We start from the raw sequence: 16,121 nt of genomic DNA on the forward strand, positions 1-16,121 counted from the left end.
GCGGCAGTTGGACGTCTAGACTAATAAAAAACGTCGGTACTGGTACAGCAGAAATTTCGCTTAAGCCAATTTTTATACAACACAAATGCTTTCGGGACATGGGTATTTCCAGTAATATACATGTATATATATATATATATAATAATTGGTGCGTATACCCTTTTTGGGTGTTTGGCCGAGTTCCTCCTCCTATTTGTGGTGTGCGTCTTGATGTTGTTCCACAAATGGAGGGGCCTACAGTTTCAAGCCGACTCCGAACGGCAGATATTTTTATGAGGAGCTTTTTCATGGCAGAGATTCGAACCTGCGCTCTTCCTGTGACTTCCGTAGTCACGCACCAACCCACTCGGCTACGACGGCCGCCAAGTAATACCTGTTCAAAATAGGGAAAAAGACTACTTTTTCCACTAGAAATGTAATCGGCAAGATGCTAACCAGTGAGAGAACGGGGAAAATCATCAGTGGTTTCGCGGAAAAAATTCTCCAGATGTAAAATCGACTCCTGGATGCAGGCACACAAGCATAGATCTTATAATGAGGAAGATGGAACGCCACTTTGAAGTAATGCGAAAGCGATTGCAGGGTGGACGACGGTCCCAGATGAAGTGGAGTTTCTTAGTTTTTGCGACGGCTACATTGAGGATGATCAATTTTGGCCTTCATCAGGGCCACATTTATCTTATCGGTCGAAGATTTTGGGCGTCCATTCCGAGGCAAGGCCTCTATTGAAATCTGAAGTCTTTGATGCAACTCACATCTTAAGAGTAGCTGTGTTTGCTAATTAATTTGGAATTGGAGTTAAAAAATTCTACAGTCTTAAATTGACGTCGAAAGCCGTTATTCGTAAGACAAATTTCTTGCTGCGTTGGTAGCAGAATTTCTACCGAGTTTCAACAGTCATTTAACGTTTTTTCGTCTCCACTCTTACTGCTTCAATTTCAAATTTAGAAAGAAATATCATAATATTAATGCCAAATGAATGCCATTTTTGGATTTTTTAAAACCATATGAACTATCATCAATTCAACGAACTTTTGTCAGTCCCATGGTATGACCATATATGGATGATATGTAACAAACCTTTGAAAAAATGGTTTGTAGTGCATGCAAATATCTTTTATTATTATTGGAGGTGAGTAAAAATGAGTTAGATGTCTATGTATGTATGTATGTGCGCACACATACATATTTAAAATGTGACTGTGAATTAATAAATACAATAACATTGCACGAAATAGAACTATGAAGCCTGTAATTAGCCTGCATATTTTACTAATTACAACTAAACGTACTTAATAAAATTTTCGAAGTGTTTAACTTTTTGCAAAAAATAATTCCAAAGTTTGGGGGCAGTTATAGCTCCATGATAACATCTAAAAAATAAAATAAATAATTGGCGTATACACTTCTGTTAGGTGTTTGGCCGAACCCCTCCTCTTATTTGCTGTTGATTAACATCTACTCTTCTCTAAATGGGAAGAGTATTGTGCAAAGAGCTTCAACCGCCGGTTGGCGCTTTCAATTAATTATTTCAGAAGCAAATGCGCTAGAATTTTTCACATTCGCGATCAAATTTGTCCACTGTGCTCAACTAAAGGGTGATCAGATTGGAGGTAATTTTTCCTATTGGGTTTTTTCGACAGATCACGCGTGACAATTGTCAAACTAAATGCATGATTTTTTGATTATTCATTAGCATCATCATGAAAAATCTTACGCCTCAAAGGTTTACGAATCGTACCATTGCATTACGAAAATCGACGCTCTGTGCAAAGTGTTCATGGCGCACTCAGGCCAATTTATGAGGTACAGCGACGAGCCCCATTTTGGCTTAATAGCTTCGTCTATAAGCAAAATATTGGATATTTGGACTGAAAAGCAACCTTAAAGCCATTAAAGAACAGCCTTTACATCCATTGTAAACAACCAGCCTATGAGTTGGAGGAATTATCAGCCGACATTTCTTCAAAGACGAGGCTGGCGGTAATGTAACAGTGAATGATGAACGCTGTCGCGCCATAATAAACGACTTTCTGATAACGGAAATTGAAGCTTGTGATCTCCATAACATTTGGGCGCGTCTTGCCATACAGCCCGTGAAACTATAGATTTACAGCATCGTCGTTTCGGTAAGCAATTTGTCTCGTGCCTCGCGCCAGTGGATTGGCCACGAAGATCGTGTGAAATCACACTTTTGTACTTTTATTTGAGGGTGTATGTAAGGTCTAAATGCTTTGTGTATAAACCAGCTTCGATTGAGGCATTGGAAGCCAACATTACTAAAGTTATTCATGAGATACCAACCGTCCACCAGCGAGTCATTCAAAATTGGTGTTTACGGGTGGCCGAATTACGACGCAATTGCGGCCAACATTTAAAAGGAATTATCTTTAAAAAATAAATGTATTGAATGGTTCTACACAAAAATAGTAAAGGTTGCCCAATAAATTTGAAATTTCGTTGTTTTATTTCAATTTAAAATCCAATACCTTTAAAAATGATTAGAATGAGAAAAAAAGACGAAATGTTTTGTCTATAGTTTTAAAACGATATTTTTTTGCAATCGGATTCCTGAAAAGTAAACCTTTCTTATAGTTGGTCCAGCAGGGCACCCTGCAAGAAGAAGGAATCCACATTTTGTATTACATTACTATGAAAATAATTAATTTTACAGTTTTGGAAATGAACTTCAAAAGAAAGTTTGCAATTTTCTAATTCATTTCATTGCCTCACTGAAAAATAGTCCCAAAACAGTCCGTATTTTTACTGGCCTAACCCTTTAAAGAACATAGGATTTCTTGAAAAATCCGTTGGAATTTTAGAAAATTTAACAACCAAACCTAAATCCAGCTGGGATTGGATGAGGTACTGTGATGAGTAGAGGACACAAAAATCTTAATGGCGGGGGTTTCGTGCCTAGGCGCTGACGAATGGTAGTTACGCATCAACCCATTCGTCTACCGCGGCCGCCTTACGAGACCCGGCCTAATTGCGTTCGGGATATTGTAGCAGGTTAAACTTCTACTTATCCAGAATCGACCCCGACATACCCAATATACCTATGTATGCTCAGCATGTGAAGGCACGATATTAACCACCTATCCACGTGCCCCATCAAACCTACTCACCTAACACCCCTCTCCCTTTAGACCCAACCAGTCGAAGCAGCACGTTTTCTGGGTCTACCGTTAGATGCGTTAGACAAAGACGGCAGATGAAACGTGACTACATCGCATTGACAGGGTTTTAGTAAGCTGCTACAAAAGGAACAACAACAATCGCGGCCGCCGAAAGAGTTAATATTGAATAAAAAACGAAAATTATTTAAAAATTCACATACTTGTTTTTTCAACCAACCTGTAATATGAAAATAAGTAAAAAGGGTAATATTCAGTTGGTTATATGCTCAGCCATTTACTAGGTTGTTCAATAAGTTTTGCGGTTCGATAAGAAATGGTTTGTATGTTTATGGTTTGAAGTACACTTTATTATTTAGTATAGTCTCCCTGGACCTCAATACACTTGTTCCAACCAGATTCCAATTCATGAATTCCATCCCTGAAAAGAGAGTCTGGAAGGGCTGCAAAATATGCTCCCACAGCTGCTCTGACCACATCATTTGATTAAGAACGCTTTCTACGCATGAATTTATTTAGGTCCGGAACAGATGGAAATCGCTAAGTCCAAATTTGGTGCATACCGTGGATGCCCCAACAATTCGAACAGTAATTCATAGATTTTAGCCATCACCAAATGCTCTTATGTCACGATGGATTGTCCTGAGGCAAAAGATTAATTTCTTTTGCGAAACTGGGTCTTTTCCACAAATTTTTCTCTTCAACTGGTCTAAAACGTTTTTGTTGCTGTTGCAATAATATTCAGAATTTATTAATTTACCAGTTTTCATGTAATCCACAACTAAAATCCCTTTCGCATCTCAAAAAACTGATGCTAACACCTTCTTGGCCGATTTCTGGACACGAACTCGTTTGGGAGCCGAAACACCAGGTGCACACCACTCTTCCGCCTCTTGTTTTGATTAAGGATCATTATGATAGACCGAACTCTCATCCATGATAAATCGACGCGCAAAATCCACTTTCGGAAATGCTCTATGTGTTTTCGTTCCATTTTTAGCGAATGCGGCACCGATTGTATACACAACTTTCTGAAACCGCATACTTAGTCAAAATATTGCTTATACAGCCCAATGAGAAGCCTGGGCCTTCTACTAAATCTCTTTCAGTCACTCGACTATTTTAAAATACAAAATCCTGTATTTTTTCTACGATTTCTGGTGGTGTTGATGCTTTTGGGCGTATTTTTGCTATATTAACTGATGGCGAAAGGTCTTTATAAACTTTCAACATTCGTTCATAAATTTCTTTTGCTTTTAAACTTTCCAAATTCATTACTAAATGACTTGTAAACGAAGAATGAATTGGCAGATTGAGATGAAACCTCACATACCAACATAAGAAAAAAATGTAGGCTAGTAACAGCACCCTCTCTTATCGAACACAAAACTTATTTGAGCAACCTACTATATACATTAGGCCGGATCGATTTGTGGGGAGGCAAAAAAATCGCCCATTGCTCTGTGAAAATCATATTCTAGCGATCAAAATAAGAAACTTTGCCGAAGAAACCATACCTCTAAAACGAATTCTGATGTCCCCCAATTTGGGTCGAACTTTGTAGTTTCTTTTCTATAACTCACTTAAATTAATTTTTTCATTTACATATGTTCTGAGTAAATAAATTTCTTAAGAAAAAAATAGATATTTTTATAAATAAATAATAAATATTATTATAAATAAATAAAAATAAAGAAAAAACATAGCCATTTAGCTGATTTTTTCATGTAAAGGCCAAAAATGGTGATATTTTTAAATTGGGGGACATCAGAATTCGTTTTAGAGGTATGGTTCCTTCGGCAAAGTTTCTTATTTTGATCCCTAGAATACGATTTTCACAGAGCAGTGAGCGATTTTTAAATCGACCCGCCCTAATGCACATGGAATGCATTTTCTAAGGCACTTAAATATTTTGGTTTTGTATAAAACGTGCATACGGACATACTTATGTAGGCATATCTATATGTGCGTGTGTTTAGTTCGTTTTTTGTTGTAATAAGACTTTCATGTGTTATTATATACTCTTAAATATATACTTATATACATATTATATACTCTTATGTACATACATACATATGTCATCGCTTTCAACCTATCGATCACCATAGGTACAATAGCAAATTAACAGCCACTAAATTTGAGGACAAAAACACAAAACCCAGTGAAAAAAACCAAAAATCAATGAAATCCATTCAAAGATTATGCAAATGTACACATACGAGTACTTACCAGCACGTGTATGTGTGAATGTGTGCATGTATGTTTGCATGTATTGCAAAGACGCGGCAGAACTTGACTTAAGGCAAAGTGTTAAAGACGCAAAGGGCCAACAAAATAAATGCTAATCGAATAGCATACCAAAGTGGATAGCGGCTATAGCAGCAGTGAAATAAAAGCAAATCAAAAAGAAATGGTAGTTAAAAATCTGGGAAAATAAACCTACCGAATGAGGTTAATAAAACGGAATTGTTATGGAAATAATGTTGACTGACAATAGCAGAGAAAGAGCAGAATTAGTCGTTATAAATTCAGGGGTATAATTAAATTTTTTTAAAGACAAATTTTATTAATATACTCGTACTATTTGTACCAATAACATAAAATCTGAACTTGCTACATAAAAAATACTCACTTTCTACGAAAACTGTGTATGAAGTGTTTTCACGTGAAAATGTTCGGGATATAAATAAAGAAAAAAACGTGCGATTTTAAGTGGAAACGATCGCATAAATAATACGTTTTTTAATCGCTTATGATGACTTTGGCCAAGAAAATTGAAGTCTGCCGACAAAAGTGGCAGCAGTGACACTCTTTCATTGTTTATATTGTTTTTAGTTTTATTTTTAAAAGTCTTAGAAAACCTATGAATGCGTACTATAGCGCATATTAGCGTGTCATTAATATTAGCCATCAACATAAAACGAAAAAAACAAATAAGAATAACTATTGTAATATTGCCAATTGTTCCGGAGAAAATTTTGTCACACGTGGACGTTTGCGAGAATGTTAAATGAAAACGAAATGCAAAAAGCTCGCAAAACGCTGACACGCAGTACAGAAACGGCGCGCAATGCGCTGAAAATCAAACATATTCATGTATATACCTAAATGTGTATGAGTACACATGCGCCGGAAATAATAAGAGCATAGCAAAATATAAAGTATTTATCGGTTATTCAGTGGTTTAAATGCTTGTCCGAAATAATGCGTAACTGAGGAAAACGGATATTTGAAACTTTACCTGCACTTTTTTATATCTAACCAAACAATAAGGAAATGTGTAAAAAGACAAAATGGAAATGCAAAAAAGTCGGCAATAAAAATGAATTTCCCAAACGGGGTCATAGCTTTTGGTATAAATATTGTTAGACGATTGTTTCGTCGATCTGAATTTTTCGCAAACTAAGATAAACCAAAAAAAATTCAAGTTTTCACATTCACTTTCAAATATTTAAAAGGTAATTTTAGAATAAATCAATAAAATTGTTTATGAAATAAAGTAAAAAATACGGAGCTATTTTTCTATAGGAAAAAAATATACTTGGCTAGCTGAAGCAAATAGCGGAAGTAAACGGTTTTTGAAAGTTTTTGACGGATTTCTTGAGCAAACAACACCTGATGAAGTATCCGTAGTTGTTGTTGTAAAAGTTGTTGTATAAAAAATGTCTCATAAATTTTTGGGGAATGCTGCTGAAGTGACAGTCCTTGGGGTCAGTTTCAAATTTTTGTTGTGCTCGGTAAAGTACAACCGACTGTCGGAGGAACAAAAGTATAAATGGTCTTTTTTTTTGTCGGGACAACTAGCAAGTAAGACACTTATACACAATTAAGTCCATTGCATTGCACTCAGATTTCCTTTAAATTTTTTTTTAAATCTACTCGTCCTCCGAAGAAAACTGAGTAGATCTCGTGATGCCAAGCAGCCAAGGTGGTCACTTCTTAACACATAAGGTCCAATGACCTCAAGCTTGATTCGAACGGGGCAGACGCACGTGAAGTGATCCGCCGTCTCATCCTCCTCTCCACAAGCTGGACAGAGTACACTGTCTGAGATGCCTACCTTTTCCATATGCTTCGCCCACAGAAAGTGGGCCGTCATCAGTCCAACCGGCTGTCTGCAGTCCCTTCTGCTTACTGACATAAGGATTTGCGACAGTTGGTCGGACATTACAGGTAACATCAGTTTAGTCCCTCTGCAGACTCTCTCAGCCTGCCAAGCTCGTTACCCACGATACCCACGAGTCCGGGGCCCTTGTTAGCATCAGGCTACTATGTCTACCGACATAGTTTAGCCTGGATTTACAGGACTCGACTACCGCTTTGCGGTATATCACACATATAGATCTGCCTCTCCATCTGTTTTCCACAACAAAAGTATTCGCTTCATGATCAGCGTACACCTCAGCTTGAAACACAGATGCATGCATTCCAAGAGCAAATTGCAGTTTTGTTCTGCTGGATTTCACGTAGACCCCAGAGCCGTGCTCGGTCCTGGAGCCATCCGTAAAAATGCGAAAACAGAGTTTGCCGGGCTCATTTTCAGAGTTTGACCACAATTGAGCCTCTGGCAGCACCACACTGCATCTCTTTTTAAGTTTATTATTTAGATTTATTGGAAAAAGTAGTCAAAAAGTGGACGGATCGAATGGGTTTAGGTACATATACCGGATATCATATTCAAAAAATAAATGCCATAAATAACTACCGGATTATAAAAAAAAAATTCATTCCTACATTATTTCTGTTTTGTAATATAATTTTAAGTTCTCAAGCTCTTAAAAACACCCGATACAAGGTGGCACAAAATTAATCACCCTATCAGAGATTTTTTAGTTTTTGCATATTTCGTCGTACGTCAACCACATTTGACAATTGTGAACTAGACAGATGCAGCATACAAACAGACAAGCAATGAAGCTCGTAAAGATCAACATAATAATTTACATCACTTAAAATCATTTATTTTTATTTAGTAGAAAAGTTATTCAAAACCAAAAGTGAGGATTAATAAAATATAATTGGTACTACACCCTGTTGGAGCTGAGCTCTTTCTCCTACTTGTGGTGTGCGTCTTTATGTTTTCCACAAATGGCGATATTCGTTTAAAAAAAAAGTACTGTGACAGTTTGGTGTTACAGCGTTCAAAAATAAAGGTAAAAAAGAGAAATTCGATACATTTTTCAGTAACACTACGACCAAGGTGAAAAATTAGAGCGGGTGGCTAAAAAATATCATGCTGTGTATGAGCATCGAATGCAACAACAACAAAATGATTCCAATGATTCCATTCTCGTAAATCTATAGTCGAAAATGTTGGTCAAAGCATGAAAATCGTCGGGTCTGACTCGCACGTATTCCATTGCCTATGTTGAATTGAAGATTAGTCAGAAAATTGTTTTGAATCATTGGCACAAGAATAATAAAAATTATATTAATTTCATCGTCGAAAAGTGAAAAAAGCGTTGAAAACATTTTACTTCACCTAGCAATTCATCAAACAATGAAAGAAATGAACAGCTTTACAAATAGGCGTCGAAGATATGTAAGTGAAGGTGTAAGAATAGTGAAGATTTGAGTAAAGAAATATGAATAAATTGAATTAAAATGATTTCTATGGCAGCTACAGATGTGAGCTTTTGGGTTTTTTTTTTTCAAATTTCTGCACAAACAATAGTCCACAGATGTAGGATTGTGAAAGTATACAGGTTCATTTCTGGAGACAACCCTGTCACTGAACACTTTCTTCAACAAATCAATGGTTTCACGCGCAGCATGTGCCGCAGCCCTATTGAAACCAACGCTTTTCTAAACCAAATCCACATAATTTTGAAAATATGGACTAATTAGAGGGTTGGCTTTAGCGTTTGTGCCTTTTTTTGCGATATCTCTTTCTCTTTTACTCATTCGGAAAGCAAGTGTAGCACAACGTGCCGAAAAAAAGTTCGGTCCATACCACTGAATCTGAAGTATTTTTGCAAGTCAATTTAAAATTTTTTTTTTGTTGTTGAGCCTTCTTCAATTTTTCGTCATATCTTCGGCATTCACAGTCGGACTTTAAAGATATATCGATGTTTTTGTCTCGAGCGACAATTTTTTTATTCCAAAATTCATTGTCCTGAAGCACACTGCTCTAGTTCTTACCTACTAGATCTCAGTTCCTACCTTCCTTACATACCATCCTTATGCCAGTAAATTAAAGCCAAAAATCATTCAACTTTTGTTAAGGAACTATTTAGATTCGAGAGCAATTTCGATTTTTTTTTTTTTTTTGCTGAACCCCACCTTTTCACATTCTTTGTTATAAAGGGTTTTCCAATAACGAGAGATGTTTAAAACAATTTTTTATGGCCGGAATTGGATGGTATTGATCTGGTCAACGTTTATTTTCAACAAGACAGCGCTACGTGCCACACAAGCAACGAAACCACGGGCCCACGTGAAAGAGAAGGTCTACCCCAACAGCCCAGGGTCGATTCAAGACCTCAAAGATGGAATTCGTGAGGCTATCGAGGGCATAGGGCAGCCACTTTGCAATTTGGTTATGGAAAATTTCATGAAAAGGATATTGTCCTATAAGCGTGGTCGTGGTGGTCATTTCCACTATTAACGGCATTCCTTCCTCTTTGTAATAAAATAAACATCCGATCATTTATATTAAAAAATAGCATTTTTCTTTGAATATCAAAATAACACCCTTTATTTTCGGCACTTCCTTTTTTTAAATTTAAAATTTTTTTCTACAGAGGCTTAGAAAGAAATAAAAGACGGATCGAGTTCATGTTGTTTTGGGATATAAGAAAAATTTTAGTTAGACAAAAAATTTGTTACCTCTATCAGTTATGCTAAATGAAAAACCTTGGTGGGCAATGCCGTGAATAATAAATCTTCTTCTTCTTGGCCGACGCGATTTTGGCCAAAGCGCACCAGTCGTTTCTTTCTCGTGCTAACCGGCGCCAGTTGGACACACCAAGTGAAGCCAAGCCCTTCTCTGCCTGATCTCACCAATGCAGAGGAGGCATTCCTCTTCCTCTGCTACCAACAACTGGTACCGCATCGAATGCGTTCAGAGAAGAGGCGTTTGTATCCATTCGGACGACATGAGACAGCCAACGTAGCCGCTGGAGCTTTATTCGCTGCACACATCATGCCAACGCCTGCGATACTCGCCGTCACGTGCAAAGGCCCAAAAATCTTGCGCAGAATCTTTCTCTCAAACACTCCAAGGGACGCCTTATCGGATGTTGTCATCATCCAAGCTTCTAATCCACACAATAGGACGGGTATGATGAGTATTTCATAAATTGAGATATTACAAGTACAAAAAAGTTTCTTTTGAGACAGACAAAGTAAGCAGTAAAGCTTTTCGATTTTATATAAATATTTCATTTCGTACTTCACTCTAGGCCACGCTTTCGGATAGTAGCTTCCAATGGGCCGTTGCTTGAAATTTTATAATAAGCTGACTTCTTAAATGTCATTTTTCAATTTATTACAGCGACGCGAATAGCAACTGTGAAGCATTGCATTTAAGAAAAGAAGAAGAAAAACTTACGCTTATGATGCGTCGTATCAATGATTTCATGCGTGCATTTAGAAATATCAAACGATTACGATTCATAGACTTGTACTGTTTGGGAAAACTTGACTTTCTGCTCAGGCAGGGCCACTGACGTTTAGGCAGTCAACGCTGCATATCTCAACATATACCAAATATACTCTTAAATTTCTATAACTCAGCTAATTTATTGCAAATCAAGAAGAAAAATAAAACTGCACCTATAATATTGACCGTGAGTGTACAAATGTATTCTACTGAGAAGAAACCGCAGGCAAACCACCGCCATAAGTGCGCATTCTTCACACAAGCAACGCCATATCATATCTTTCCTCAAAACGCGCAAAACTGATAAAAAAAAGACGTGTGCAAAGCTGGCAGAAAATTAAATAAGTACGACGCACACACATGCACATAGGCATGTGTACGTCGGCTGCATACTACGGGCTTGGGACTACTGGCCAATAACACTTTTCTTATTTATTAAATATCAAGTACGCTGTTGTAATCGTTTAAACTACTCAGCTGACCAAAAAAGTACCATGAAATGGAAGAGAAATTTATTGGCTTACTTTATTGTGCACACTTACATATATTTTACAAAATTTTATTTGACTTTGGTTTCCCCCCCTTGCGAATACCCACATACACACATAGGTACAAATGTATGTACATGAATATGTAAGTTATATTCCGGTTTTATCAAATAACGAAGAAATTAGGCATCGCTCAGATGTCCGCGGCAGACGCAGCACGGAATGAATTTCTTTTTCTTTTTACAGTTTGCAAATTAGTTTTATTATTATATTTCATATTTAGTTTAGAGTTATGGTAAATTGTTTTGAGCATAAACTGTTTTGTTAAAGTTGGAGTTGATATAAGATGAGAAAAATGCTAATTACACTTTTGTAGGCGAAAAATTTATTAACGTTCTAGTAAATTTTGTCGGTTAGGGGCGAACCTACTGAGTTGATCGGTTCCCATCAGAGCTCTGTACCACCTGAAATTTTCGAGATAATCGATTTTTCCTCAGCTTTTTCCCCTAAAAATCGCAAACAACGTTTAAACTTCAGGCAGAATAATGAATGATACGGGTATCAAACGAAAGAAATAAGTCGTGGCTTTTTAAGGTAAGATTTTTAACTTAAATTTAAATAAATTAAATATACGACTTTAATAAAAACAATTTCGTGTGAAGAAGCCGACAATGTTATTAATATTAAAATAAAAGCTAAAAACCATTTTTAAACAACCTTTTAAATTAAAAATAAAGAGTCTATCTGCTGTTGACACTTTCAAAACTCCAGACATTTTTATTCCCTATCATATTACCAACATTTCGGCAAAAAACAAATTTCTTCTTTTTTTTGTTTTGTAACCGCAATCGCAATCGCTGCTTCGTACGATGTTTTTGTAATTTGTTTGCTTACCTTGAGACATCGTCATCTGTCTCCGGCTTAACAACGTTAACGAATTTACATTCTTCATTTTTTTCTACGTCAACTCCAACGTCGCCGATGTTACTGTTGCTAATCAATGAGCTTTCATCAATGGGTTTTCGTCGCAACAACAGTCCATTATCTAATTTTGCTAAATTTATTCTAGATCGCAACCTTCTTGTTCGTTGCTCAGACATTTTTGTATTATTTATGGTTTATAAACCCTTTCACACTTTTAATGCCACTTCTTCTGAATAATCGGAAATTTAGCCTGTTTAATTTTTTTACACTTTCATAAAACTTATCACACAATTATTTAAATTTATCCGCTAAAACAATTGACTTTCAAATCTTGCATTTCAATTTTTAGGCGAGCTAGTGCAGTACATAAACACAACCAACACAATTAAATTTCTTTCAGCTACTGAAATTAAACATTGGTTGCATGAAAGACGAAACGAGTTGGAAAGAGATACAGAGTGGCTTTGTCAGAGGAAATTGTGTGGGAAAATGTTGCTATATAATTTAATGCCCGTATAGAATGTAAAGTTACTGAATGTATAATATGTGTATTAATTTTAATTAAATTAATAGGTATATTCCATAATCATTCAATTTTTTTATAAAAATACACATAAAAGTCATCAAAGTATTAATTTCATCGTGCATGAAAGTTGTTTTGGCTTATTTATTTATTTTTCTACTACCCTGTTCTTGCATTTATTTTTTAGCACCACTCTGTGTTCGGTTACACTTTTCAGTGCGCAGCTGTTTCCGTGGCAATAACCCAACAAACCTAAATATTATTGTAAATTTAATTTAACAATACGGTTAGAAAGAAATATTTAACTTGAGTTCTTTTGATTGCTTTCAAGTTTGTCGTGGTACTGTGTTAACTTCCGAAGGTAAATATTACTTTTATACACTCATTATCTCATCCATTCTATCTCATGGGAGTTTTTTTAAGAGCTTGAGGGCATAAAATGATAATACAAAACATAAATATAAATTGTTATTGTAATCTGGTAGGTAAAATCATGGCTACGAGTTACGTGGCACATTCGTTCAGTTCAATAAACGGATTGTTAAGCGCGCTGTATGACAAACTGCGCCATCTTGTTGGAACCAAATGTCTTCGGTGTTTAGCTGATTAATTTTTGGAAATAAAAATTCAGTCAGCAAGGTCCGATAGCGTTCGCCATTCAACGTAGCGGCAGCTCCTTCCTCATTTTCAAAGCAATAAGGACCAATAATGCCGCCAATGCTCTATGAAGTTCGCGCACAGATTTATTTTTATCAAAGTAAATTTCTACAGATTTGGAAGGGTTGTTCCAGCGTTGAACGACTCATGTTGCCTTACCAAACATGTAGGCGGTTAGGGTTGTTTCCCAGATAATCCATCTAACTTATTTCCAGATTCAAAATTATGACCCTGTTAAAATTTATTTTAATACCTTCCATTTGGCACCTATAATAGAAATTATGTATTTATGTATATTTAGTAATTCTATGTATTGTACAAGGCGGCCGCCGTAGCCGAATGGGTTGGTGCGTGATTACCATTCTGAATTCACAGAGAGGTCGTTGGTTCGAATCTCGGTGAAAGCAAAATTAATAAAAACATTTTTCTAATAACGGTCGCCCCTCGGCAGGCAATGGCAAACCTCCGAGTGTATTTCTGCCATGAAAAAGCTCCTCATAAAAATATCTGCCGTTCGGAGTCGGCTTGAAACTATAGGTCCCTCCATTTGTAGAACAACATCAAGACGCACACCACAAATACGAGGAGGAGCTCGGCCAAACACTTAACAGAAGTGTACGCGCCAATTATTTATTTTTATTTTTTTTATTATGTATTGTACAACAACCAGAAAGTCTGCGACATTTAATTTTGCAAATCATCAAAACCGAATAAATTAGTCATACGAGCCCATAGGCACATAAAATCATCAATACAAAAATTAATGCAAGCAACTACCTGATTTATTAATACACCCTGTATGGGATGTGACGTTTATGTTCACTAAATTCATAAAGAAACATTGGCCGGAAAGACTAAAAAGGTCCTATTTCCGCCAGTCTCCTCACACCTAAGCTAACAAAGCAATTAAAAAGCATAAAACTAGAAAAACATACTTATTATGCCTTAATAATATAAGTATGCATATGTATGTACATATTTGTGTTTCATTGCAGATTGAAGCATATTTACAGTCCACTTATGTGTTTTAAAGAAAAGCTCAATCGCAAAGGACAAATCCGTGGAAATGATGGAAAAGCGGTTAAAATAATAGCAATAATAGTGCTAATCATAATGAGTCGAAATTATACAGAGAGCACCAACTGCATATTTTATCCTTCAAAGTGGGAGGAGCCAATATTTAATTGGAAGGCTTACGCAAACATACATAAGCTAAAGCGTGTACGTGCACAATGCGTGCTGGTAGATGTAGCATACACAAAGGTGTTCGTATGCACACGTTGAACGGTGGATACCAGTACACTGTAAATATTTTAAAAACAATAAACTCGTATTTAGAACAAAGGATAGATTTAGGACTTTTAGTCACTGTATAAATACGTACCAGTGGATTTTGTGTCACTCATATTGGAGTGTTTAAGATATTATGTCAAATTACGTATTTCAAACTGTTGGCGTTGGTTTAATTGGATTAAGCAAGTAAATAATTCAAAAATAAGCTCTTCTCTTGTTGGGTGGATATTGTATAACAACTAGAAAGTCTGCGACATTTAATTTTGGAATTCTTCGGACACCGCACCAATGGAGGTTCCACTGTACTTACCAGTTTCTTATATGAATAAAATACCTTTATGTTACCTCGTTCAAACAAAAATGTGTATTTATTTTTTCATTTTATTTCCATATGTATATACACTTAAAGTAATTTGAAAGATCCAAATCTTGAAGTCCAAAGCAGTATTACTTTAGCGATATCAATCCATTCGAATTGCAACAGAATCCGATGAACAACAAATTAAGCAGAAAATGACATTTCCTCAAAGAATTTGACCTTCTTCGACGCATTTGATCCCGCTCTTATCAAAATATTAGCCGAAAGTTTTCGAAGATAGCGCTGCATTAGTTTTAGTTTATATAATAATTTTATTGCTATGTACAATTTTATGAAATAAAATTAAAAAAAATAACATTTCAAATTTAAAATAATATAAAATAAATAAAAGTAATATTACATTTGAAGTCATAAACTAAATCTAAAAAAATTGGGATCATTACTGAATAAACTGACTTTGTTTTGTTATAATTATTAATAAATGGGGAAGAATTCTGCTGCTACTCGCTTAATTTCGTTTTTCACTTCAACTGAATTTCAAACGTGGTAGTCTATCATCCCTGCCGAATGCTGCTAAGGAAGCCCATGTGACGTGGCAACCGAAGTTACTCTCACAATTTTTTTTTTCACCGTAGCGAATGGCCAAGCCTGGTAATCTATCAAGCCCTAAACAGAGTTGTAACAGGTAACGGGTTGACGGGTGGTGAACAGGTCATCTGATTCCGTAGGAAGATTCGGTCAGTTGGATGCAATTGCGACGGGACGGTTTTGAGCTGACATTTTGTAGTTACAATAAATTAATTTGTTAGTGAAATCATTTCGTTTGCTATACTTGTGAGCGCATGCCAAAATTAACAACATTGAAACACTGCTGCGTCAAAATTATGGACACAATAAACACATTATGCACTTCATTTACCGCTTTCCCAATCTCCTTGGTCTTTCTTCTGCATGTTTCAGTATTCTTTCAGAGATAAATCGTAGACACACTTATATTTTCGCACTTCCTCTATCAGTAACTCGTTGAAGCTCAATTTTACAAAAAAAAAAACAACTTCTTTTTAAATTACTGACATTTTGCGGGTGATCAGAAAAGCAAGCCTGAGTCTTCAACCCAGCGGAGAAAATAGAAATGAATCGAAGGAAAAGGCCTTCCTCTTCCTCTGCTACCCCCGGC

General features: G+C 36.2%; 1 protein-coding gene across 1 annotated transcript in view; it reads right to left on the reverse strand.

Moving 5' to 3' along the window:
* The window catches only part of LOC129235854 (mitogen-activated protein kinase kinase kinase 4), a 51,405-nt gene extending 38,845 nt beyond the window's left edge, over positions 1-12,560 (reverse strand). The window contains exon 1 of the mRNA XM_054869905.1: positions 12,123-12,560. Coding sequence (XP_054725880.1) covers positions 12,123-12,328 — 206 coding nt within the window. The 5' untranslated portion in view covers positions 12,329-12,560. The remainder of the gene's footprint in view (positions 1-12,122) is intronic.
* Positions 12,561-16,121: the final 3,561 nt, after the last annotated feature.

The sequence above is a fragment of the Anastrepha obliqua genome, chromosome 1, assembly GCF_027943255.1.
Source record: "Anastrepha obliqua isolate idAnaObli1 chromosome 1, idAnaObli1_1.0, whole genome shotgun sequence".
In the NCBI taxonomy this organism is placed as follows: Eukaryota; Metazoa; Arthropoda; class Insecta; order Diptera; family Tephritidae; genus Anastrepha; species Anastrepha obliqua.